The following is a 26524-nucleotide window of genomic DNA, read 5'->3' as shown; positions in this document are numbered from 1 at the left end:
TGTTTTCTGGTGTTACCGCATCATTTGTACGTCCACTGCGTTCTGCATCATCGGTGTCTCTACGACTACGTTTGAAGTCAGCAAATCAACGTTTTATTGTTGTTTTTGATGGAGCAGAGTCTCCATAACACTCTTCAAGCTATTGCTTTGATTGAACGGTATTTTTCCCATCAAGAAGCAGTGTAAAATTAAAATACGAAATCGGTTTTGATTCTTTGTTCTGAAAATAACAAAAACACCGCCACTCTTAGCACAATAATTCACAAACTAATGAATAAAATATCATGAAATTTTAACAGCTTTCCTTTAAAGTTTAACATTAACTAAAAAAAGGTGCAATAAGACTAGCAGCGCCATCTATGTGTTAGGCCCGGGACTTTTCAGCCCATGTGTTATGAGTATTGAAAGATGATGCATTCGAACGTTCGAACTAAAGTTATGCATGGATAGTTTTGATCAACGTATATGAGCTTGGATGCACAAATCGCTGAGACTCTGAATTTGGAGTTTTGAAAACATCACCGAGCACACAGACATGTGCACGAGTTTTCAATCGTCTGTTATCAGTGTTTGGTTTTGATTATACTTGATACAGCGATTGGGGAAAATCATTGCCACTTTACTAGCAGTATGGTAGAGAGAATGAAGAATTTCAATGAGTTTGGTTGGTCGATCGCATCGGGATTCAATGTTTCGTGATGTATTTGAAATTTGTTCAGCAAAACCGTGTTGGCGGAGTAATATCAAAACCAGCAAAATAACAGTAACATATATGCTACAGAAAAATAACTGATTAATTTACTCTAGTTAGCTTGCATATCGTACACAGAAGTAACAGGAGTGCAGGATTTTACTACGCCAATTCAAATGCGCCATTCAAACGCTGCGACTGTTGTGTGTTTGAAACATGTCAAACCGTGCGCTCCTGTTACTTCTGTAGGTCTAAGTCATGTCAAATAGCGTTTTATTCACTATTTGGTGTGAAATATTTTTGTTTGACTGATTTTGCATTGCGTAGTGATTGCTGTCAAATTAACAAAATCAAAAATTGACGATTTTCCATGACTTTGAAAGTCTCATTGACACGCGCTATCCTTAGTTATTAATTCCTGTAGGATTTACTGTTGTCACTATGATGATGCGCACTCAATTTTCTCGGAAATTTCTCAACCGATTTTTGCAAACTAAGATGCAAATAAAAGATCTTGAAATTCTTTAAAAAGTACTCGAAAAGTTGATCCAGATCAAACTTTTGGTTCAGCACGATAAGTGAAAAAATTCAAGTTAATGAGTATTTATTCGAAAGTGATGGCGAAGCGAGGTGCAAATTAAAAAAAAACTTACTGATAAATTCACCTAGTTGGTGGACCTTGTCGCACCGGTAAGAGTGGAGAAAAGTTCCAGGTTCTTAAAAGATACTATGCTATTTCCTCCACATCCGACTTCCGCTTCCGAAATTATAGGGTAATGAGTATCAAAAGTTTCAAACTGACGATGCAAAACCGGTACGCATCGGTATGTGCTGGTACGAAAGAAGAAAATACCACCACCTAGCACACAGCGTGCTTTGTTCAATTTTTATAGCGTGCAGGGTTGACACATTTAAATCTATATTAACTGGAAATAAAAAATTCAAACCCAAAGTAAGTAAGTGATGTTTTTGAAAATATAAGTAATATGAGAAAGGCATCATTACACCACTAGGTGGATTAAAAAAGGTTTTTCATCTTGTTTTCCCCCAGCCCTGGTCTTTGTTTTTGTCGATTTTCGACTGTGTCGGATGAAGTGTGAATACGAACTGATAGGTGGTTTATGAACGGAGTCCCTATGTTACTTTTGGGTTGGTGTTTTTCAGTATTTCAGCAATAGTTTAGGTGACTCGGTAACACGATGCCAGGTTTGGGAACACTGCCCTCGGTAGATTTACTCAAATTACACGATTTCCCATTTTTGTGAACTGGCAAAGTTGAATTTTCAAAGTGGTCCGGCATTGCGATCTTAAGGGCATTTTCAGGAGTGTTCTAGTTTTAGATGCCTAATTTATGTCAGTTTTACAATTTAAATCCGGAAATTATAACAAACGAAACTGGCAGTCCCAGCAGCGTTTCAAATATTGAAAAAATAGAACGGAACTGCAGAACAGTTCGAATAAATAAAACTAGAACGGCTGGCTGGTGATACGTTTGTTTCCTTTTTAGTTCCATTATAGATTGCCCATATGAAACTTCCAGCTGATGAATTTGCTCTAAAACACCACTTCATCTTCTTCTTCTTTCTTCTTTCCTCGAGTTGATGTTACCTCACTTTGAGAAGACGCCGATTAATGGCACAGGACTTCTTTTTCACTGGACTACCAGTGATAACCTCGCTGTGTCGCGACGTCGAGTCGCCAAAGTACGGATAAAATTCTTTCTTCCTCGTGAAAAAAAACACCACTCTTCCACCATACGGAGTGATAAAAACGTCACTCGCATAATCTTTCACTTCTGCTTCAAACACACAGCCTACTCTTTATTCGGAAAAAATTTCATTGTCTGATTGTTTGCTTCAAGTAAACATCAGCGGCCCTTACACGATCATTAAAAGTGTCATTACTAAAAAGTAATGGCACTTTTAATGATCGTGTAAGGTCTACGAGTTCAGTAATGATGGAATTGTGAATTTTCCATCATTACCAACATTATTTCTTCTTCTTATTTTTTGTGTGGAAGTGATGAATATCTTTAGAACTATACGCGAAAAAATGACAAAGTGTAGATTTAAATTGTTAATATTTCATTAACCTTAACGTTTCAATGGAAAATCAAATTTATTTTCAGCTAAACGAAAATAAAAATATTGCTATTGCTGGAGTAGTTACAAATACTCATCATTAATAATGAACGTGTAATGCTAAAAAGTAATGATGTACAGTAATGCAGTAATGACGAGCGTTTGAGCAGAAGTGTCGTTACTTATGTCGTTTTCGTTTTTAAATTGCACTACACCGGTGTAGCGAAAGCTGCGCTGAAACCGTTCGTTTTTGCCAATTGCACTACACCAGTGCTACACTTTTTCTGTCCCGATACCACTGGTGTAGCACTCATCAAAAGTTTGGTGTAGCTCTGTGCAATGGAATCGTTTATTGTTGTCAATGGTTACTGTTTATGTTTTCGTCATTTTTGTTCGTTTATTCATGCCTCAGTGTAGCACTGCACCGGTGTAGTGCAAATCAAAAACGAAAACGCCATTAGTAATGACACTTTTAATGATCGTGTAAGGGCCACTATCCAGTTACTTTAGAAAAGTTTCAATCAAAGTAGGTGCTTGTGATTTCTCATGGTTGTTGTGTCAAATACAATCTATCATCAGAATTCTTTTTTCCGGATTCCACCCAGCTGATTGCCATTCATTAAAACTGATAATAATAAGTAAACTAACCACTTCGTCTGGTTCGATCTTTCAGGTGATGCAAGTTCTCCCCATGGCGCAACCTGCAGCATCCAGTTCACTTCCGCACCGACAACGGCACTTAGTTCCACCAGCAGCAGCAACGGCAACGGCAACGGTTCCAACAGTTCCTCGTCCTCCTGCAGCTCCACCTCCGCTACTGGTTCTTCCAAAAGTTTAAACAACAGTAGCGGTGGGCATCTCAGCGAAACCGGTGCCATCAGCTCCAAGTCCCCGTCGCCGAGCTCGCCTGCCAGTGGCAGTGGCAACGAAGGACTGACCCGTCAACAGCTGGACCTAATTACGCAGATTATGCAGCAAACGAAGCAGGCGAACGCGGCCGCTGCCGCTGCCGGACAGAAAGTGCACCCCCGGCCACGAACGTGGAATATGCAGGTGAGTTCGCTAGAACAAAACGCCAGGATTCGATTCTACTATCATTATGAGTCCATTCCGTTGCAGTGCGGATGTAGGGGGCGAAAAAAACTTCAATAATGGGTTGAAACGACCCATTCGACACAGTCTTCGTCGTCATCGGGCTCGTTTGCATGCTGATGCTCGGGATGGTAGTGGGCAATGCTTCCCTATTTGCGTCAGATTTACAGGCCACCCGGGTGAGCGAACGAGGGGGGGAGGGGGTTTTGCTACGAGTTTTGGGAACGATTAAACGGGGAAAATAGTAGCTCTCCCAGGCGTAAAGCGCAGAGATAAAGTAGCTTCTTTTTATAGTCACACTACACACACACACTTCGCTCAACCCGTTAGTCCGGTCTGGGTCAGGTTCAGGGGGTGGTAAGCAAGGTCGGTTCTACAGGGATGTACCATACTTTCGAAACGGGCGAACGGACGTCTGCCGATGCCAGTGGCAGGGATCGTTTCTCTAATCAAAAATTACATCCCTGATCGTTAGTGGAGTGCCGGGAATGGTTCACGTGCTACTCCCGACGGACTTGCAGCAAGCATCAAAAACAATGGCCAACTGGCTGGAATACTAAATGATGTTTTATTCATGAAACGGTCCTCCTGTCTGTGTGTATCTAAATCTATGAACACGGTACTCGATCCCGTCACACTTCGCTGCTGGTGAACCACCCTCCAAACCAACACACACACAGTCATTCTCTGTCTCGCTCTTTCGCTTTCTGACAGTTGGAAGGGGTTGGTTTTTCTGCTGGTGATTTTTTTTCCTGCCTCATTGGTGCAGAGAGATCGTATTGCTATCATACGACAACGACGACGACGACCGTCGGATGTTAATGCAGTAGCTTCAGGCTCTACTGTACCACCACACACCAGTTTAAGCTTTCTTTTTTTTGTTTTAAACTAAACTTGACGTACACTGCGAAGAGCTGAGTCCGACTGTTACACTTTGGTTGATGATGCTCTGCGCCAAGTAGAAGAGATATGCAAGAGCTTGAATTCCTACTGGATTAGCATATTTCGTTCGCACAGAGAATGGATGATGCGAACGTCGATGTTAATCGAAAACAAGCAGCGTTTCGAAAATTATAGGTCATCGTCGTCGTCGTTGAAGTCGTTTCTTACTACACGACACAGAAGAATATAGTGTATATAACCTCAAAAATCGAACAAATTCATCATTGGCGAAGGAGCCTCCATTTGTCTATGTTTTTTTTGACGAGTGATTGCAAAACATATTTTTCATTCCGTCGATTTAGACACAGAGCACTATTGTTGAATGACAGAATAACAAATTTTGCTAACCATTCAGGTTTTCAAAAAATCACCTAAAATCATTACTACGTCAAAAAGTCTCGGTTGGTGGATCGTAGCACGCTGATCGAACAAACCAGTTGTTGTAGGTTTGGAGCACCCGACTTGCTTACGAGAGACAAAAGATGTAAGCGATCTTAGAAGTCCTCAAATATTCTTCGAAAAAAGATAAGACATATTATGCCAAAAATAATCCTGTTAATCAAATAATGTGCTTTTGTAACGAAAATTGCCAGAAAATTTATCTAACTATATCCAGGAAACAAACAAAAGAAAAATTGAAACCAAATCGTAGAAATAATGAATCTGGCTTGAATTTTTAAACAAACATAGCGTCTTCTACCAATTTTAATGCGGTTTCAGACAAGGTTTCAGGCACACAAACTGCTATTATAGAATTATTAGTTGACAATATAATGAGTGAAATAGATCGTAACAATATGGTCGGTGTCTTATTTCTAGACCATAAAAAAAGCTTTTGACACGTTAAACCACACGATTTTACTGAAAAAACTCGAATGTTATGGTATCAGAGGCATTGCCAACAACTTTATTCGTAGTTACTTGACAAATAGGCAACCATTTGTATCCATTGATGGTGAACGTAGCAACCTCGCTCCTATGAAAATTGGTGTAGCGCAAGGTAGTAATATAGAACCTTTATTATTCCTTTTATACATAAATGATTTAGGCAGCTTGAATCTTAACGGGACTCTAAGACACACCATCATAATATCAGCAACTACTCGATAAGTAGTTAGCAACATTCAAACAGTTGGTACTCTGAAATGGCTTATTTTTTTGCAGCGTGTTTTGCGGTGACATGTTTGTTTACATGTCAATGACAGCTGCGCAATCGATTGGTTTCGGTACGGTTTATCGTTTCAATGATAAGTTGAATTGATCCGGAAACGCGAAAGAAAATTCTGCACACTTGGTTCACAGAAAGTGGTGTCACGTACAACGAAATTGCAAAACGGGTAAAAGTGCACCACACCAGTGTCAAAAATATTATCGAGAAGTTCAGTAAGACCCTTTCCATGAAGGATTTGCCCCGATCCGGTAGGAAAACGGGTCCCAGCCAGCCCGGCCGGGACTTAAAGGTGGTTGAGTACATCAGGAAAAATCCATCGGCGTCGACGCGGGATTTGACCAAGCAGTTCAACACCAGCATCGGGATGATTCAACGGATCAAAGTTCGGAACTCCCTGAAAACGTACAAGAAACAGAAGGTACCGAAAAAGTCCCTGGTACAGCAAGTTCAGGCCAAAACAAGAGCGCGAAAACTGTATAACCGGATTCTACAGAATAAAGACGGATGCATCCTGATCGACAACGAAACCTACGCCAAGGAAGACTCTCGAGCGCTGCCCGGATAGCAATATTATACGAAATCGCTGTACCAGGACCTGGACGACGCTGACACCACGGTGGCGATGGAAAAGTTTGGGCAGAAGTTGTTGGTCTGGCAAGCAATTTGTACCTGTGGTTTGCGGTCGACGATTTTCTGCACGAAGGGCACAATTAACGCAAAGGTGTACGAGGAAGAATGTTTGAAGAAGAGAATGCTGTCACTGTACAGAAAGCACAAGGCTCCTCCTCTCTTGGCAGGATTTGGCTTCCACCCACTACGCCAACTCCGTTCTACAGTGGTTGTCAAAAAATAATGTACAATTCGGGGAAAAGGACATCAACCAACCGAACTGCCCGGATCTTCGGCCAATTGAAAGGTATTGGGCAATTGTCAAGCGGCACTTTCGGAAGGAAGGTACAGTGTCCCAAAACATGCAGGAGTTAAAAAAAAACTGGACAGCTGCCAGCAGGAAAGTCACAAAAGTAACTGTGCAGAATTGAATTAAGAATGTCAAGTCCAAAGTGCGAGCGTTTCTCAGAAACTAGGATTTTCTTCAATATAATCAGTGAAATGCATGAAAATGTAATTCAATATCCATGCCATATTTAAATCTAGACTAAAGCACTGTTTTAAACAGAGACCAATTCAGTGTCAAAATATGGCTCGCAAAATTCCAAACACATGAACTGAACGAATCACCGCTCAAAGCGTATTGTGCAAAGCCGACACAAAGAAATGCTTAATATTTTCAGTGATTGAGTACTGTGGGCTCACGACACGTTTTGTTCGCTAGTAAAACAGACACTAGCTGTAGACGGTTATAGACCATGAATATTTTTACTTGACTGATATGTGGGAAACATATTTGTGCATGTTGTTTAAGACGGTCAATTCAGACATTCAATTTATAACCAAAATACTCTTATAATCGATTGTTTCGCCTATAGCGAAATTGTCCATTCTTTGTTGCAGATCAAATTTTTTGTCGACTGTAAGCTATGTACTGCTCTTTCTATGTAATTCCTTAAAAACTCTCAAATACTCAGATACATGGTAGTACACTAAACCTTTGAGTTCACGAATCAAACCCAGATTCGAAGAAATTTCGATTTAAATTATATCCTCTTGTTTTTAATTAATGACTTGCAGTATCATAAAAAAGGCAATTATTCATAAATTTTTGATAAGATTTGACATAAACGTATTTTCATTACTTTGAAATTTCCGAAGTGTGGAAAAGCATGTCAGTTTTATTCATATTCACGTCATCCAGTTATGTCTCTGACATTACCCATCCGGTTTTTTTTCTTTGTTTCTTCGAAAGAAACATGCGAAAGATGGTTCAAACGATTTTGATGTGAGGAATGAAGAACGTGGAAGACCATCAAAAAAGTTTGAGAGCACCGTCACAATGTCTGACCGTTTAAAATTTATGGGAAAAGTCCGAAAGTAGGGAAACTTGGTACCACATAAATTGAATGAGAGACAGATGGGTAACCGAAGAAAACACTGATTTGAAATTTTGCTGCAACGGTACGAAAGAAAATTAGTTTTGCATTAAATTTGCAAATGTAAATGGAACTTATATCGAAGTTTTGTAAATTCAGTACGTTTAAAATGTACGAAAATGTAGGGAAGGTACAAGACGTTTAGTTAAACAAATCTAGCAGTTTGGTGTTCTTTCCATCACTGTCAACGAATACCAAACCGAAGGTAATAGATAGAAACAACAAGACGGTCTTTACAGTCTCCAGATGTGGAAAACACTCTAAAAGAAGCTTCAAGCACCAGGTGTTTTATTCGAATGACGGCATCCAGCAAACTTGCTTCAGCTGGAAGAGGAGAATGGCGAATAACAAATCGCAAATCATACAGAATCAAGACGCAGAGCGGCACAGCGCACAGAGTCTGTCTACCTCTAGGTAGATAGACCAAGTAGAGTTCAATTTGAACTGCTCTGCACTGACGAGTCTAAGACGAGGCGTAAAGAAAAGTAAAAACGGTTATATACCCTAAGCACAAACTTTGGATAACCTCTAAATGAAAATTTCAATACACAAATTTGTAAGCAGTTTCAAAGCAGTAAGTGTAGGATTGTGCGAAAAGATGGAGAACGATTGATGTGGAGATCGTACAAAGGACTTAGCAACGCTATTCCCTCAAGGCATATCCGAGAGCAAACATTCAAATGAATGTATATTATCAAAAATACTGTCACCCGCTGTAACAAAGAACGAAAGTGACAATTTAGTTTTACCCAATACTTGGAAAAAAGTTCATGTTTGGCAAGCATTTTGTTAGTGTGACGTGAAATCATCACCGATTTTCCGAACGGACCATCGATCATGGCATTTGCATACGAAAAATTGATACGGCGCAACTGCCACTGTGCTCATATTATTTTGGATATGTATGAAATAGATATCAAATTCGTGGTAGTTGAAAAATACTGGACTGGAAACGAATAGGAAATGATAAAAAGAGGCAGCAAATGAATATCGCTTCAAATATATAATATTTCACATTACTAACCATGACAGACATGGTTTCCAGAGCAGCCATGTTTAGTAGTTTGTACAATATATCAAAAACTTATTTGGGAATCAAATCATAAATTTCAGACTAAAAGTGCCAACGAGTGACTTCCTACTTTCGATCCCGGAAACTTCACCAACCAAATTACAAATTCATAAATTCCAACCCCAAATTCCACGGGAAAAAGCGAAAATTGAAACTTGACACTTTTCGATTCGAGCCATTTATATGCGTGTAGGAGAAATACGGAAAGAAGAACGCAGCATTCGCGGAAGGCTTAAAAACCAAGTTGGCAAAAATATTCATGACATCAGCCCTTCTCGTCCCAACCCATCCTGCCGAGCTGTAAATGTTCGTTGCTTATCGCGACTTTCGAGTGCCGCCGCGATGAAAAAAAAAAGAAGCACAAACGTGAAAATTTTTACATACGCACCCACATTTACTCGGAAAGAATAAAAAATCAATTCCACCCTTGCCGCTGTCGTCTGAGCAAGGATAAAAGGATTCCATCGTAAAGGAAATATCAGTTCTGCCCAGATTCGGTCGGGTTCCTGTTTTCCGATGATTCTGACGTCACCGGCGACTGGCCTCCGAAAGCTCGCAAGACCAAATGTTTTACTTGCCCACCATCTAACATCCAGAAGAAAAGAGAGAAAAAAGGCGAAGTGAGAAGAAACGCACAAATCTTCGGCATTGTTCGGCAGTTTTCATCGAGGCCATAAAACCCGCATTTCATGATAAATGATGCGAAAAACGTACCTTGGCAGGAACACGGGACCCGATCGGAACAAAGAACCGGTGGCACCCTGTTGCCCTTGGTTTTGATTTTACCCGGGCCGCTACATAAATGTACCGGGGCGTAATCCTACAAATGATAAATTATCAGCCATAACGTTATATCGACATTAGCCACCGGCATCGGCACTAGGCAAAAAAAAAACTGAGGCACCGGGCGCTAGCAGGAAAACAATCGACCGGAATTTATTTCCGGGATGGCCATCTTCTTCTGGGAACAAAAGGTAAGAGCGGGAGAGACTGACGGCGGTATACCTTCATTAGACCACTACGGTATCGATGGGAATGTGGAAGGATGCCAGTTTTCAATCGGGACATCTATAGTGAGTATAGCCGGTGTATTGCTTTAGTAATTTAAAATAAAAATAATAGAAATTGAAAAGAATCATTAAAGCAGTATTTTGATTTACAGTATTTTATTTCAGACACTAACTTAATCATTCATCGAATTACCAACAGGATACCATTAATTTGATCTACGATACCGGCGGTATACCTTCATTAGACCACTACGGCATCGATGGGAGTGTGGAAGGATGTCAGTTTTCAATCGGGACATCAATAGTGAGTATTTCCGATGCATTGCTTTAGTAATCTATATATATAAAAATGCAGAGATCATTCTTTGTAATCGCATCACGTAAGAACGGATGGACGGATTGAGATGCTTTTTTTTTGTTTGATCAGTTTTTACCCCCACCGGGTTCGTACATCAAAAAAATTAGGAAAACTTACCGGAAAAGTGGGAAAAACCAATAAAGTTATTTTGTATGGACAATGGAATTTTCCACTGAAAAAGTCGCCCATGCTTGCTAGATCATCGATAGGTGTTTGGCGCGAAATGAGTTGCATAAGTGTTTGGTCGCCGAAGAAAAGAATACTAGATCGTAGATAAAATCTTTTGGCGCGCAACGAAAAGTTTTGTGTGGAGATTTCATATGCATGCTTGATGTGATGTGATTCGTCATTCCGAGCCACGTGCTTAATTGGGTATCAACATTATTGCTTGCCAAATGATTTAATGATGGAACGCATATGAGTGTTATAGCTATACCGTAAACAGGATCAAGAGTTATTGTTTACCTGAAGATGCATTGTGTGCAATGTAATCAGTTAGATGATTAATGCTGGCCATCGTGAGTTGCACAAATCACATTATAAAGCGATTTTTGTACGAATCAATGACAGGATCCTTCTGGTGTTTAAATAATGAGATCAAACAAAGAGGTCTTGCTTGCATTAAGCATGCTGAAGTTCGTTCAGTCACATCGGGTAAATTGTATATGGATTCTCAAGACCGAACTCACATTCGTTAATTGTAGGTGGAGTACCAAGCAAAATAATGTGGTGTCGACTAATGAGACGATTATTGGCGGCTACAATTAAGCGAGTTTCATCTGTTAAAGACTTAGGCATCATTCTCGATCACAAGTTCCGCTTCATCGAACAGTTTGCTTTTGTTATTGCGAAAGCCTTTGCAGTTTTGGGACTTATTAAACGCAACACGCAAGATTTCATCGATGTGTATTGTCTAAAAACAATTTACATCGTCTTAGTACGAAGTATTTTGGAATATGGAGTTACAATTTGGGCTCCGCATCATAATGTTCACATCGACCGGATCGAAAGGGTCCAAAAGTGTTTCGTCCGATTTGCTCTTCGACGATTACCTTGGCAGAATCATCTTCAATTGCCACGTTACGAGAATCGCTGTGCTTTCATGAACCTACCGACTCTGCAAAATAGACGAGTACATCTACAAAGGATCTTCGTTTTTTATCTACTGGCTGATAACATCGATTGCCCCTTGCTACTCGAAAGAATTTAATTTAACATTCCAGGAAGTTCATTGCGAAGAACGGATTTTCTTAGACGCCCATTTCATCGCACACAGTATGGTTAGAATAATCCAATGGATGTTTGTTGCCGTCGTTTCAACAGCGTGTATCATCTATTTGATTTTAATATTAGCAATGACATGTTTAAATCAAAAATATTATTAAGTTAACATTAGTGTTTAGTTATAAAAGGTGATTTTTTTGAGGTTAGGATTTTCATGCATTAGTATTTGCTCAGATTTTTTGAGGTTATGATTTTCATGCATTATTATTTGCTCAGTATGCTCTGACATTTCATCATGAATAGACTTACTAACGAGCAACGCTTGCAAATCAGTGAATGGGCCCTAGAAAAGTTGGCAGAAAATCCGCTTTTTTATCGACAAATTTTGTTCAGCGATGAGGCTCATTTCTGGTTGAATGGCTACGTAAATAAGCAAAATTGCCGCATTTGGAGTGAAGAGCAACCAGAAGCCGTTCAAGAACTGCCCATGCATCCCGAAAAATGCACTGTTTGGTGTGGTTTGTACGCTGGTGGAATCATTGGACCGTATTTTTTCAAAGATGCTGTTGGACGCAACGTTACAGTGAATGGCGATCGCTATCGTTCGATGCTAACAAACTTTTTGTTGCCAAAAATGGAAGAACTGAACTTGGTTGACATGTGGTTTCAACAAGATGGCGCTACATGCCACACAGCTCGCGATTCTATGGCCATTTTGAGGGAAAACTTCGGAGAACAATTCATCTCAAGAAATGGACCGGTAAGTTGGCCACCAAGATCATGCGATTTGACGCCTTTAGACTATTTTTTGTGGGGCTACGTCAAGTCTAAAGTCTACAGAAATAAGCCAGTAGCTATTCCAGCTTTGGAAGACAACATTTCCGAAGAAATTCGGGCTATTCCGGCCGAAATGCTCGAAAAAGTTGCCCAAAATTGGACTTTCCGAATGGACCACCTAAGACGCAGCCGCGGTCAACATTTGAATGAAATTATCTTCAAAAAGTAAATGTCATGTACCAATCTAACGTTTAAAATAAAGAACCGATGAGATTTTGCAAATTTTATGCGTTTTATTGTTTAAAAAAGTTCTCAAGCTCTTAAAAAATCACCCTGTATATACCCAAAGTCTGTGCGAAAGGTTAACTCTAATCGAAGACAATAAAGAAATTATTGATACAACTAATAAACGAATGCAGTGTTCATGTAAAAGTTAATGGACACAATATTTAATAGAATGGTAACTTGAATTTTCGAATATCCCAGAATTACTCATTTTATCTTTCGGTTTTTTTACAATATCAAACTAACTAGAGATCGTGAGAGGATCGAGAAAGAATATGAAAATGTAGAGCAATAGTACTCAAGGAGCAAAAGGTTTATTGCATCTAATCTTTTACCTTCTACCAGAAGAGTAAACCTTAGCGATGCGCATCATACGAGTCGCTGATATGTCAGAAATTTAGTAAATAATTACTGACTTACCAGAAGTCATAAATAAGCTATATTTTTTGTATCGGCTATAATCTAATTTTGGTCGTTCGCCGCGTAATAAAATATAAAAAAATGTTTATCGCTAAATTATTAATCGAATATTGTTCCTGTGATTGTAACGTTCGTAGCGTTACAATCACAGGAACAATATTCGATTAACAATTTAGCGATAAACATTTTTTTATTCATCAAACACGACTAAATAATATCACCTGACTAGCGAGCAGTGACGAACTACAAGTCGCGAGGGCAGCTTTTGTAAATTTGCGGAATCAATTTAAAGTAGTCATCTTAGTTATGTTTGCTTCACTTTTTTATCTCATATGTCGAAACCATTAGTTTGAGAAACCATCGCTGTTTGATGCAATGACTAAAAAGATGATATGGCGATCGGGGCATTCGCTCAATTTTTGCGTAACAAAAGCTATTAACATATTCACAATATATTTTGATGAATATATAACAGCATAAGACGTTTGACAATTTACTATCCGAAAACATAAATTCAAAACAATAATTTCGGGCGAGACGAAGTTCGACGGGTCAGATAGTTTAAAATAAAAATAATAGAAATAGAAATTGAAAAGAAACATTAAAGCAGTGTTTTGATTTACAGTAATTTATTTCAGACACTAACGGAATCATTCATCGAATTACCAACAGGATACCATTAATTTGATCTACGATACCCGTGTCTCAAAGGACTTAATAAAAAAAAACCATTTCGAGAGATGAATGCACTTCGCACCTTCCCCGGTCGTATTGGAAGATGTGCGATAATCTCCCACCAATACGTAAAAGATGGCAAAGGAATAAAAGATTCATCCAGCAGAAGACGACGGTCCCGCATTACGACGGCACGACGGACCCGAGTGACAGACGGTTTAATGGCAAGAAAAAAAAACTACGTTAAATGGAATCTCCCGTGGGGTTGACCGGGCAGCAAGATGAAGGAAATTTCGGGCGTGCTATAACAATAACGAGGTGTCATTTTTGGTCAGTCGGTGTTGAACAGTCGTTCGCACCGCACGCGTATAGCTCTTGGCTCCTGGAATTTTTTTTCTGGCTACCTAGAGTTTCATTGATTCAAGGCTTCAGTCTTTTTCAAGGCTACCTGAATCACTAACTAAGTGATACAAAGAGTGATATTAGAGTGACTAAGTGATACAAAGAGTGATATTAGAGTGACTAAGAAATTAATCAGCCTTTTTTAAGGCTAGCTAGGAGTCTAATCGAAGACTAATTTAGCCTAGTTAATTTAATTTAAAATTTCATTATTTTAAAAATGCCTGCGTCCAACCGGAAAGGCAACAAGCCTAAGGCTAAAAATAATTCAATACGGAATAAATCACAATCCGTTATTCAACATTTTTCTAATAACATTCACGATCTTATAGAATCTGAATGTAAAAATAAAAGACAACGGACGGATTTCCCTTCCGTTGATTCTATGCCGTCTAACAATATTTACGAGATTCTTCCTGAATCCGATTGTAGCGACATAGAAGAAAATTCTTCAAAAATTCCCAAAATGGACGCTTGTCGTTCTGGGAAGAAACATCGATCTATGCCACCAGTGACGGTGATGATTTCCGACTTCAAGGCATTCCGTACTGAGCTTTCTACTTTTCTCCCGGAAGTAAAAGTTTCATTTCAAATCGGACGAAGAGGAGAATGTCGAGTCTTTGTGGATGGATTGGAAGATTACGAACGTCTTATTCGATATTTGTCCGAGAAACTTCATAAATGTTGTTCATATGATATAAAATCAGACAGACCCTTCAAGGCTGTCTTGAAAGGATTATCAAATGATCAAAGTATTGATGAAATTAAAAATGAAATCAAAAAATTGCTTGGTTTTGCCCCTTCCCAAGTAATACTTATGAAAAAAAGAGCGAATGGTACTTCTAAACCACGCTCTGGAATTTCCCATGAACTTTACCTAATACACTTCAATCGAAGTGATGTAAACAATTTGAAAACTTTAGAAAAAGTACGTTTCATTTCCCACATTAAAATTCATTGGGAACATTATAAACGGCATAATCGTATTGCAAACTTAACGCAATGTCGTCGTTGCCAAGGCTTCGGTCATGGAACCAAAAATTGTCATATGGATATACGGTGTTTGAATTGTGGTAAATCGCATTCGAAAGACGATTGTCCAACGAATGAAACCACTGATATATTTTCATGTTCAAATTGCAATGGAAATCATAAATCCAATTATTTGAAATGTCCTGTCAGGGAAAAAATTTTAAACGCTCGTTCGCTTCGACAACAAGTCAAATCAACGACCTTAAATTTACAGAACATACCTGAAAATCGAAAAACCGTTACAAATGCCACGCCTAATTCGGCACTGATTTCTTCGAAACAAAAAACAGGTACGCCTGCCAATTCGTCTTCTAACGAAAACAATTTATTGACAGGTAGATCGACCTCGTCATCATCTTCTTCTAATGTCAGTTATGCTGGTATATTAGGTAGAAATCTATCACCTATTTCTTCTAATGTAAATAATCAAAACACAGGACCGCCTTGCAGTTCTTCTTCTAACGAAAACAATTTATTAATAGGTAGACCGGCCAAATCATCTTCTTCTAATGGCAGTCTACCTACAAATATTCCTTCAATGCCATTCGCTTCTTTAAATGAAGTCGATTTAGGCGATATAACTGAAAATAAAATGATCTACCTACAAGATCAACTTTTTCAAATGATCATCCAAATGAATTCAACTTCATCACTTTTTGAAGCATTTCAAATCGGATAGAAATTTGCAAATAATATTATAATGAATTTAAAATTTAACAGTCATGTTAAATAATTATTTGAATATTTTAAATTGGAATGCTCGATCTTTGAAATCGAGTGAAGATGAATTTTATAATTTTCTCAAAGTTCACAAAATTCATATTGCCATTGTGACAGAAACTTTTCTTAAACCAAATGTAAAATTGAAAAGTAATCCACATTATGGGGTTCATCGATTTGACAGGTTTACTGGAATGGGTGGTGGAGTTGCCATTTTTGTCCAACGGCAAATTAAACATCGAATTTTACCTTCTTTCAATACTAAAGTTATTGAAAGCTTGGGAATCGAAGTTGAAACCATTCATGGAATTTATTTCATCGCTGGAGCATATTTGCCATTCCAATGCACCGGCGAACAATTAAATTTCTTTAAAGGCGATTTGCAAAAACTTACAAGATATCGATCGAAATTTTTCGTAATAGGGGACTTAAATGCTAAGCATGTCCAGTGGAATTGTAGGCAAAATAACAGTAATGGTAAAATACTTCATAATCAACTCTCAGCTGGTTACTTCACAGTTCTTCATCCCAGTAATCCTACTTGTTTCTCTTCCGTGAAAAACCCGTCTACAATTGATCTGGTTCTAACAGATCAAAGTCACATTTGTAGTGAACCGATTACTCATGCTGACTTTGACTCAGATCATCTTCCAGTAACATTCAGACTTTCCAACGAAGCTATAATTAATCCAATTAGTTCTATTTTCAACTATCATAGAGCTAATTGGTTGGATTACAGATCTCACATTGAAAATCATGTGGATCATGAAACTATTTTAGAAAATTCTGCGGACATCGACACAGCAATTGACAATTTGAATCATTATATTATCGAAGCTAGAAATCTTTCAGTTCCCAAAGCTCAAACTAAATTAAATTCTCCTATCATCGATGACAATCTTCAACTGCTCATTCGGTTGAAGAATGTTCGTCGACGACAATATCAACGTTCTCGTGATCCTGCTATGAAAAACATAGTTAAGGATTTACAAAAAGAAATTAAACATAGATTTACTCTTTTGCGAAATGAAAATTTCGCTAAAGAAGTTGAACAAATTAAACCATATTCTAAACCTTTCTGGAAACTTTCTAAGGTTCTTAAGAAACCTCAGAAACCAATTCCTGCTCTCAAGGAAGGAAATCAAATACTTCTTACAAATGGTGAAAAAGCTCAAAAACTTGCTCAGCAGTTCGAGAGTGTTCACAATTTTAATTTAAACGTTGTGAGTTCTATTGAAAATGAAGTCTCACTGAAATATGATCATATTTCAACCCAAGTGTTATCACACGATGGCATTATTGAGACGAATTTTGATGAAATTAAATCAATTATTAGGAAACTCAAAAACATGAAGGCTCCTGGTAATGATGGAATTTTTAATATTCTTATTAAAAATCTTCCCGATGTTGCCTTGAGACTCCTGGTTAAAATTTTCAACAAGTGTTTTTCATTAGCTTACTTCCCAAAAAGATGGAAAAACGCTAAAGTAATTCCTATCCTAAAACCTGATAAAAACCCAGCAGAAACATCAAGTTATCGCCCAATTAGCTTACTTTCTTCTATCAGTAAACTTTTTGAAAAAATTATCTTGTTGAGAATGATGACTCATATAAATGAGAATTCAATTTTTTTACCAGAGCAGTTTGGATTTCGTCATGAACATTCAACTACTCATCAACTTGTCAGAGTAACGAACATGCTAAAATCAAATAAATCTTCTGGGTTATCCACTGGAGTTGCTCTTCTAGACATAGAAAAAGCATTCGACAGTGTTTGGCACAAAGGTTTAATAGCAAAAATGTCCGATTTCCAGTTTCCTATTTATTTGATCAAAATGATTCAAAATTATTTAACTGATCGTACTCTTCAGGTTAGCTATCAAAACTGTAAATCTGAATTGCTACCCGTACGAGCCGGTGTTCCGCAGGGTTCGAGCGTAGCTCCAATCTTGTATAATATTTTCACTTCTGATCTTCCAAATCTACCCGTTGGTTGTCAGAAATCACTATTCTGTGACGACACAAGTCTGTTAGCCACAGGTAGAAATCTAAGAGTGATCTGCAGTCGCCTACAAAGAAGTTTAAATATTTTCAGTGATTATCTGTCAAAATGGAAAATTAAACCAAATGCAGCAAAAACGCAATTAATTATCTTTCCTCACAAGCCAAGAGCTTCTTTTCTTAAACCAAACAATAATCACATTCTTAAATTGAATGGCTTGGAATTGACATGGTCTGATCAAGCTAAATACTTAGGTTTAACGTATGACAAAAAACTCACTTTCAAGGATCACATTGAAGGAATCCAGGCAAAGTGTAATAAATATATTAAATGTTTATATCCTCTTATAAACAGAAATTCTAAGCTCTGTCTAAAAAACAAGTTGTTAATTTATAAACAAATTTTCAGACCAGCCATGCTTTATGCAGTACCAATTTGGTCAAGTTGTTGTTCCACCAGGAAGAAAACGCTTCAAAGGATTCAGAATAAAATTCTGAAAATGATTTTGAAGCGTCCTCCCTGGTTTAGCACAAATGAGTTACACAGACTCACAAATATAGAACCATTAGATGTAATGTCACATAATATTATAAGCAAATTCCGACAAAAATCGATGCAATCTTCAATTGAATCGATTCGCTCTCTGTATTAGTTAGTAAGTTAGTATATAAGTTCCTTTTCCCCATTACACAATACAAGTAGGTTTAGAATTTTCCCTACACAAAAATCTCAGAATTGCGGAAGCAAATAATGTCTTCATGGTAATAACCAAATCATATATATATATATATATATATATATATATATATATATATATATATATATATATATATATATATATATATATATATATATATATATATATATATATATATATATATCTATATATATATATATATATATATATATATATATATATATAACAGGGCTGAAAAGTCACCACTTGTGGCTGAACACCCAATTTAAATCTTAATAATATAATTTTAACTCATATTCCAATGAATAGTTATTTAAAAAAAAAAAAAAAAAAAAAAAAGGTGTCATTTTTGGAAAATTCGAAAGGTGAAACGAATACGAAGCGTATTTTCAGCGGCGATAATGTGGTACGTGATTCAGCACCCGTGGACAAGCTACCCTTCGGAACACTCATCGGAATTGGGTTTGTCGTAACAATGAGTCGGACGTGCAATTTTACAATCATCTTTCGATCATTTGCCATCAAATGTAATGATTTTTTTTTAATATAATGGATTCGAATTTCGACCCTTGTCATAGGGATCTGGAAAAGTTTCTTTGTTCGGTTCATCACAAAAAGCATCGCAACAGAAATTTAACTAAACCGCAAAGATAAAACTGCTGTTTCCCGAACCACATCCAACCGAATCGATGTTTACAAATTACGAGTAATCTAATAATTTAGGATTCCTTTGTCTTGTAAATAAATCCAATGCTGTATGGCTGTGTAGTTTCTAATCCCAGAATAATGATTCTACATCGTTCGGCGTCGTCGTCGTCGTCGTCGTCGTCATCGTATCACGAGCAACATCATTTATTTCGACTTCATTAACAACATGCTTTGTGGAACAGATCCCATAATACAACGATTCTGAAGTCACAAACCCCATCGCCATATCCCCATCCTCAACACTGGATTGGGTTCTATTTCGATCGATAAAACCCTTCCAGCGCAAACCACCAGCAGTAACGGGCGGCGCTTTACCAATACTTAATCAACTCTCGATAATGAGCTTCATCCTAACTGGGGCTGGATTGTGGGTGTCCAATTGAAGGAATATAACATTTTCACAAACAGACTCGGCATTCATCCCCAGCTCAGGGTGGAGATTCAGCGCAGAGTCGTTAACGATTCACATGCAAAAATATCATAAATACATGCGTCGGTAAGGCGCAGTGGGGTAAGATTAGAACATTTTCCACGGAGCTTCAAACAGCTATCTTGAAATCGCACTCACCCCACTGCACCCTACACTCGGATTGAAACAACCACCGGGGATGGAAAGGATAAAAGCTTCGTGTGCTTTTCTTCCCACATAAAGGAGCTCATCACCGTCGCCGCTTTGCCAGTAACGTTCCACATTTTCCACATCCAGTTTCGCCTCATAAATTCATTACTACGAAATTCTAATTTAACGCATGAGTTTCCCCCCCCCACGATCACACCTGCTGACACAGGGATTGACACCTCACCTTCCCCGTATGGCATGAATTCATCATCTGCCAGACCGACCAGACGGCAAATCAGGACTAAACTTTCGGAGAAAATCAGGCATACAAAATTGAACCATTATGCTCGGTCCCGTGAACCATATTCCATCAACTTGCCCATGGAATTACCACTGTCCCCAGTAATGGGACAGTTATTATCAATTATCACCGTTGATTGGAGAACCGTCCGTGCGGGTGGGCGGATGTACCGCAGAAACCGGAGCACCACTGCAGAGTGTGTGTTCAAAATTTCATGGCATTTGACGATGATATTCTACTGGATGTTCCCGAGCTTCCGAATGTCTGTCAGCAGATCGAGCCCATCGTTCGTTGCTCTTAGGAAGGATTCCAATACGATTGGAATATGTATGTTATGAGCATGTGATTCTAAGATCCCAAGTCAACAGTTGAATCGCAATTAAACAGTTGCTCAATATTCAATCAAACAAAGTAGTAGAAAATAATTGGTTCTTTGGTATGAAATGTGTTTTGATCAAAAATCTGTCAAGCAAGAACGTGAGTAAATCGGCTAAACTTTTTACTAAAATATCAAATTATTCAGTTTTTGCAATGACTGAGTGGAAACATATATTGGAGAAGCTAAATGAATGAAAAATTTACAGCAAAGATGATTTTTTGGAAAAAGATACGCTGAGAGACAGGACTCGAACCTGCGTTCTTATGCATTCCGTGCATACGTGCTTCCATTTCGCCACCCTATGCCTTGTGATAGGCACAGCTCTAAAACACGGTTAGACATGATAGAACGTACATCGAACATGGTCTAGTTTCCTAAAATATTTGATATGTAAAGAAGGTAAATGCTTCATTCATTCTAGCCTGTGTAGAATCCAGGTTCAGAACCAAATTGCAGAGTTAAAATCTGAAATTCGGTTTCGAAATCAAAGATCAAGTTTTTTTTTCATTTCCATAGTCTAGATCTGAAATTCAGTTCCTTGTCCAGAATCCAAGGCCTAAATCGAGTTCCAGATTTCTGGAACTGAAACCGAATGCAAGAACTTGACTATATCTAAGCCAGGTTTTTGGAACCGAAACTGGAACTTATTTTCGAATATTAAGTCTGAACTTGAATTTGAATTTAGAAATAGAATTCTGGAATTCAGAATTGAGCTTCAGATCCGAATTCAGTGTCAAAATTTCAGTCCACATTTCAGACTTGATATTCAGGTTCAGAATTCGAGAAATGAGTTATGAACCTGAAGTTCTGGAACAGATCCAAAACGTCATCCGGTTATGTCTCTGACATTACTCACTTGCCTTGTTTTAACGCGGATTTCCGAAGCTACCCGGTTTTCTTGTTTTGTCTTAGAAATGCATGAAACGTCGAGATCTGATGTTATCTCGATTTGACACTTCGAAAATTTTTGATTTTTCAAAAAAAAAGTACGGGTGTGTAATGTCAGAGACATAACTGGATGTCGTGAATACGAATATGACACGCTTTATTTATACTTCCGAATTCGAATTGGTAGTTGATCGATTGTTTGAATTGTGCAACTTCCCCCTCTTTCATTACTAGAATTTTAAACGATGCGCCTAGACTAGATTACAGATTAGTTACATTAATCATTCTGAAACGCAATTAAATATTATGAAATAAGCAGTATAGTTCTTTATAATAAAATAATCGATACGTTGACAACGACAGCCAAATTCGAAATGAATGGCTTCCGAGTCGGTGCTATGCATTTTATATAGCAAATCAAAAGGAAGTTCTACAAACTGCAACTAATTTAAAAATGGACTGTATAGAGTACAGAAAAGTAAAATTTCGCTTAATTCTTTGGGAGTATTATTATGGTTCTAAAAAGAACCGATTTGAAGAATTCTGAAATTAATAACTGGAACTGAGTTCAAGAATTAAATTTAGAACATAGAACAGACTCAGAACTCAATTGGATTTTAGTTCTAGAACTACAATCATTTTCCAGAATCCAATTCAGCACGCAGACTCTGAATTCTAAACTCATATTCCGGAACTAAGCTCTGAAATTTGAAGACGATTTTTCGCCATAAATAAAAAATGGGTTGTATAGAGGTACAGTAAAGTAAATTCCGCATAATCCTTTAGGAGTATTATTATGGTTTTAAGAAGAACCGAATAGAAGTCTGGAATAGAGAACTGGACCCTGAGTTCAAGACCTAAATTTAGATCCAATAACAGACTCAGAATCCAGTTTCAGTCGCTGCTGGTTCTCGCCTTGGTGGCCAGCAAGCGAATAAGAGATGCAACCTGAGCGTTTGAGGTTTTTACTAACCACGCAGAAGGTGCATTCTCCGTCGCTGCTGGTTAACTCTCGCTGCTGCTGCTGGTTAAGGTCCTCTCGTTTCGATGGCCAGCAAGCGAATGAGAGATGCGACCTGAGCGTTTGAGGTTTTTATTAACCACGCAGAAGGTGCATTCTCTTTCGCTGCTGGTGGAAAGTTTAATTCCCGCTGCTGCTGCCGGCTGGTCCTCTCGCCTCGATGGCCAGCAAGCGAATGAGAGATGCGACCTGAGCGTTTGAGGTTTTTATTAACCACGCAGAAGGTGCATTCTCCGTCGCTGCTGGTTAACTCTCGCTGCTGCTGCTGGTTAAGGTCCTCTCGCCTCGATGGCCAGCAAGCGAATGAGAGATGCGACCTGAGCGTTTGAGGTTTTTATTAACCACGCAGAAGGTGCATTCTCTCTCGCTGCTGGTGGAAAGTTTAACTCCCGCTGCTGCTGCTGGCTGGTCCTCTCGCCTCGATGGCCAGCAAGCGAATGAGAGATGCGACCTGAGCGTTTGAGGTTTTTATTAACCACGCAGAAGGTGCATTCTCCGTCGCTGCTGGTTAACTCTCGCTGCTGCTGCTGGTTAAGGTCCTCTCGCCTCGATGGCCAGCAAGCGAATGAGAGATGCGACCTGAGCGTTTGAGGTTTTTATTAACCACGCAGAAGGTGCATTCTCCGTCGCTGCTGGTTAACTCTCGCTGCTGCTGCTGGTTAAGGTCCTCTCGCCTCGATGGCCAGCAAGCGAATGAGAGATGCGACCTGAGCGTTTGAGGTTTTTATTAACCACGCAGAAGGTGCATTCTCTCTCGCTGCTGGTGGAAAGTTTAATTCCCGCTGCTGCTGCTGGCTGGTCCTCTCACCTCGATGGCCAGCAAGCGAATGAGAGATGCGACCTGAGCGTTTGAGGTTTTTATTAACCACGCAGAAGGTGCATTCTCTCTCGCTGCTGGTGGAAAGTTTAACTCCCGCTGCTGCTGCTGGCTGGTCCTCTCGCCTCGATGGCCAGCAAGCGAATGAGAGATGCGACCTGAGCGTTTGAGGTTTTTATTAACCACGCAGAAGGTGCATTCTCCGTCGCTGCTGGTTAACTCTCGCTGCTGCTGCTGGTTAAGGTCCTCTCGCCTCGATGGCCAGCAAGCGAATGAGAGATGCGACCTGAGCGTTTGAGGTTTTTATTAACCACGCAGAAGGTGCATTCTCCGTCGCTGCTGGTTAACTCTCGCTGCTGCTGCTGGTTAAGGTCCTCTCGCCTCGATGGCCAGCAAGCGAATGAGAGATGCGACCTGAGCGTTTGAGGTTTTTATTAACCACGCAGAAGGTGCATTCTCTCTCGCTGCTGGTGGAAAGTTTAATTCCCGCTGCTGCTGCTGGCTGGTCCTCTCACCTCGATGGCCAGCAAGCGAATGAGAGATGCGACCTGAGCGTTTGAGGTTTTTATTAACCACGCAGAAGGTGCATTCTCTCTCGCTGCTGGTGGAAAGTTTAACTCCCGCTGCTGCTGCTGGCTGGTCCTCTCGCCTCGATGGCCAGCAAGCGAATGAGAGATGCGACCTGAGCGTTTGAGGTTTTTTTGTCGTGAATACGACTTACTTTACTATGGAGCGCCTTTTCAAAATTAGCCATATGGAAGAATGGGCAGAACTTAATCGTGAATATCTCGACTTGTATTAATGGTAGCAACATAATTCTTACACCATTTCATCAAAAATATGATCAGGAATTCAGGATAATATTTTGAACAGTGTGCGATAATTACAAACAACTCAAAAATTAAGTTTTCTTAAAATTTGAAAACAACGCGGAAAATTCTTTACTTTCGCTTGGGTTTTTCGCGCAAGGACGACGATTTTGAGGTAGTCAGGCACATATCTTCAACTGAATGCGTATAAAAGGGGAACCGTGGTCGAAAATCGATCATTTCTTTTCGTGCGTTCGATGGAAGCAGACGTCGTGGGAGTGGAATCATCAACCAGCAGCGACGGAGAATGCACCTTCTGCGTGGTTACAACCTCAAACGCTCAGGTCGCATCTCTCATTCGCTTGCTGGCCATCAAGGCGAGAACCAGCAGCGACTGAAACTGGATTCTGAGTCTGTTATTGGATCTAAATTTAGGTCTTGAACTCAGGGTCCAGTTCTCTATTCCAGACTTCTATTCGGTTCTTCTTAAAACCATAATAATACTCCTAAAGAATTATGCGGAATTTACTTTACTGTACCTCTATACAACCCATTTTTGTCGTGAATACGACTTACTTTACTATGGGGTGCCTTTTCAAAATTTACCCTCTGAGAGAGTGATAAGAATCAGAACGCGTTCTAAGGAAGAGAACAAAATATCTGCTGCTGTACAACAAATCGTCCGGGAAAAATGTTCCGAAAAGTGGTGAATATCGCAGTGAGTTCCTCAATTTGGTCCTTGTGAATGCTAGAAACGAGTCCCTTCAGCATATTGATAGTTTCTTTCAATAAAATATGCAAATCCGAAATGAAATAATCGACATTAATATTCTGTATGCGGCTATTTTTATAGCCGTTAGGACCGCCCATTAGTGAAAAAGCTACAAACGAAATCAGGTAGAAACAAGCCTCTCAACAAAACTTGAATCAGTTTGGATTGTATCGCCACTGCGAGCAGATGTGTTTTGTATCGTCTGCACGCTTTCGACAGGAGCGATTACGTCACAGCTGCCAGTCATTAGCATTGGGAAAAAAAACAACGATGGAGAGCATTGCACAATATCAGCCGTTCTAATGGCTCTAAAAGTTTTCTAAAGAACTATTAGGATTTGTTGTTCGCAAATCGTAGGGAAATATCCTCAGTTTACTGCAAATTAAGAATAGTTTGCTTAGATTTGTGCACTTTTCGCTGTGTGAAATTCACAGTAATCGAGATCAAGTGAAGCCTTCTTTGTTTTTGCGAAAAATGTGAAAAAGGGGAATGCGTGCATAATTCATACAATTGATATTCGGAAGTGTTAAGGAACATGTCAGTTGTTTTCGTATTCACGACATCCAGTTATGTCTCTGACATTACCCACCCGCCTTTTTTAGACTAGCATCACTGTTCTCATATAAACAGGCAACGTAAATGCCAAGCGCTTGATTGGAAAAACGATACCGAGTATGTGACATAAACACTGAAGTATGCTTTTGTGAACCACTCAAATCAATCTGAATTAATTGGTGTTAAGAATGAACCAAAATAAGTTTCAGAAATTTTTTAACCACGCAGAAGGTGCATTCTCCGTCGCTGCTGGTTAACTCTCGCTGCTGCTGCTGGTTAAGGTCCTCTCGTCTCGATGGCCAGCAAGCGAATGAGAGATGCGACGTGAGCGTTTGAGGTTTTTATTAACCACGCAGAAGGTGCATTCTCCGTCGCTGCTGGTTAACTCTCGCTGCTGGTTAAGGTCCTCTCGCCTCGATGGCCAGCAAGCGAATGAGAGATGCGACCTGAGCGTTTGAGGTTTTTATTAACCACGCAGAAGGTGCATTCTCTCTCGCTGCTGGTGGAAAGTTTAACTCCCGCTGCTGCTGCTGGCTGGTCCTCTCGCCTCGATGGCCAGCAAGCGAATGAGAGATGCGACCTGAGCGTTTGAGGTTTTTATTAACCACGCAGAAGGTGCATTCTCTGTCGCTGCTGGTTGATGATTCCACTCCCACGACGTCTGCTTCCATCGAACGCACGAAAAGAAATGATCGATTTTCGCATTTTTTTTTTTTTGCATAAATATCTGTTTATTAATCTTATTTTTGTGTATTACATCAACATTTTACAGTACAAGTGTTTTGACCCTTTGGCCTTTCATCTTTGTTTTTCATACGATTCGTTATTAATATTAGGTGTTTTAGTTACTCTTGTTTTACATACTAATGTTTAATCATAATATTTATTTTAATTATTAATAAAATATCTACCTACTTATAACTATCCCTAACCTAATACGTACAAATTTTGAATTATTTGTATTTCAGAGATTGAGCACCTCTCTTCAAATTTCGTGCAGTATTGTTCGAATTTTTGTT

The 26524-nt window shown here is 39.1% G+C and overlaps 1 protein-coding gene across 3 annotated transcripts in view; it reads left to right on the top strand.

Annotated features, from left to right (window-relative positions):
• LOC131431057 (serine-rich adhesin for platelets-like) overlaps positions 1–26524 on the top strand; it is a 482585-nt gene that overhangs the window by 415459 nt on the left and 40602 nt on the right. For all 3 annotated transcript variants that reach the window (XM_058596523.1, XM_058596516.1, XM_058596531.1), the window contains exon 8: positions 3446–3825. In XM_058596523.1, coding sequence (XP_058452506.1) covers positions 3446–3825 — 380 coding nt within the window. The remainder of the gene's footprint in view (positions 1–3445; positions 3826–26524) is intronic.

This window comes from Malaya genurostris, chromosome 1 (assembly GCF_030247185.1).
Source record: "Malaya genurostris strain Urasoe2022 chromosome 1, Malgen_1.1, whole genome shotgun sequence".
Lineage (NCBI taxonomy): Eukaryota > Metazoa > Arthropoda > Insecta > Diptera > Culicidae > Malaya > Malaya genurostris.
Note: the sequence above shows the minus strand (reverse complement) of the source record. Positions and strands in the feature narration are given on the sequence as shown.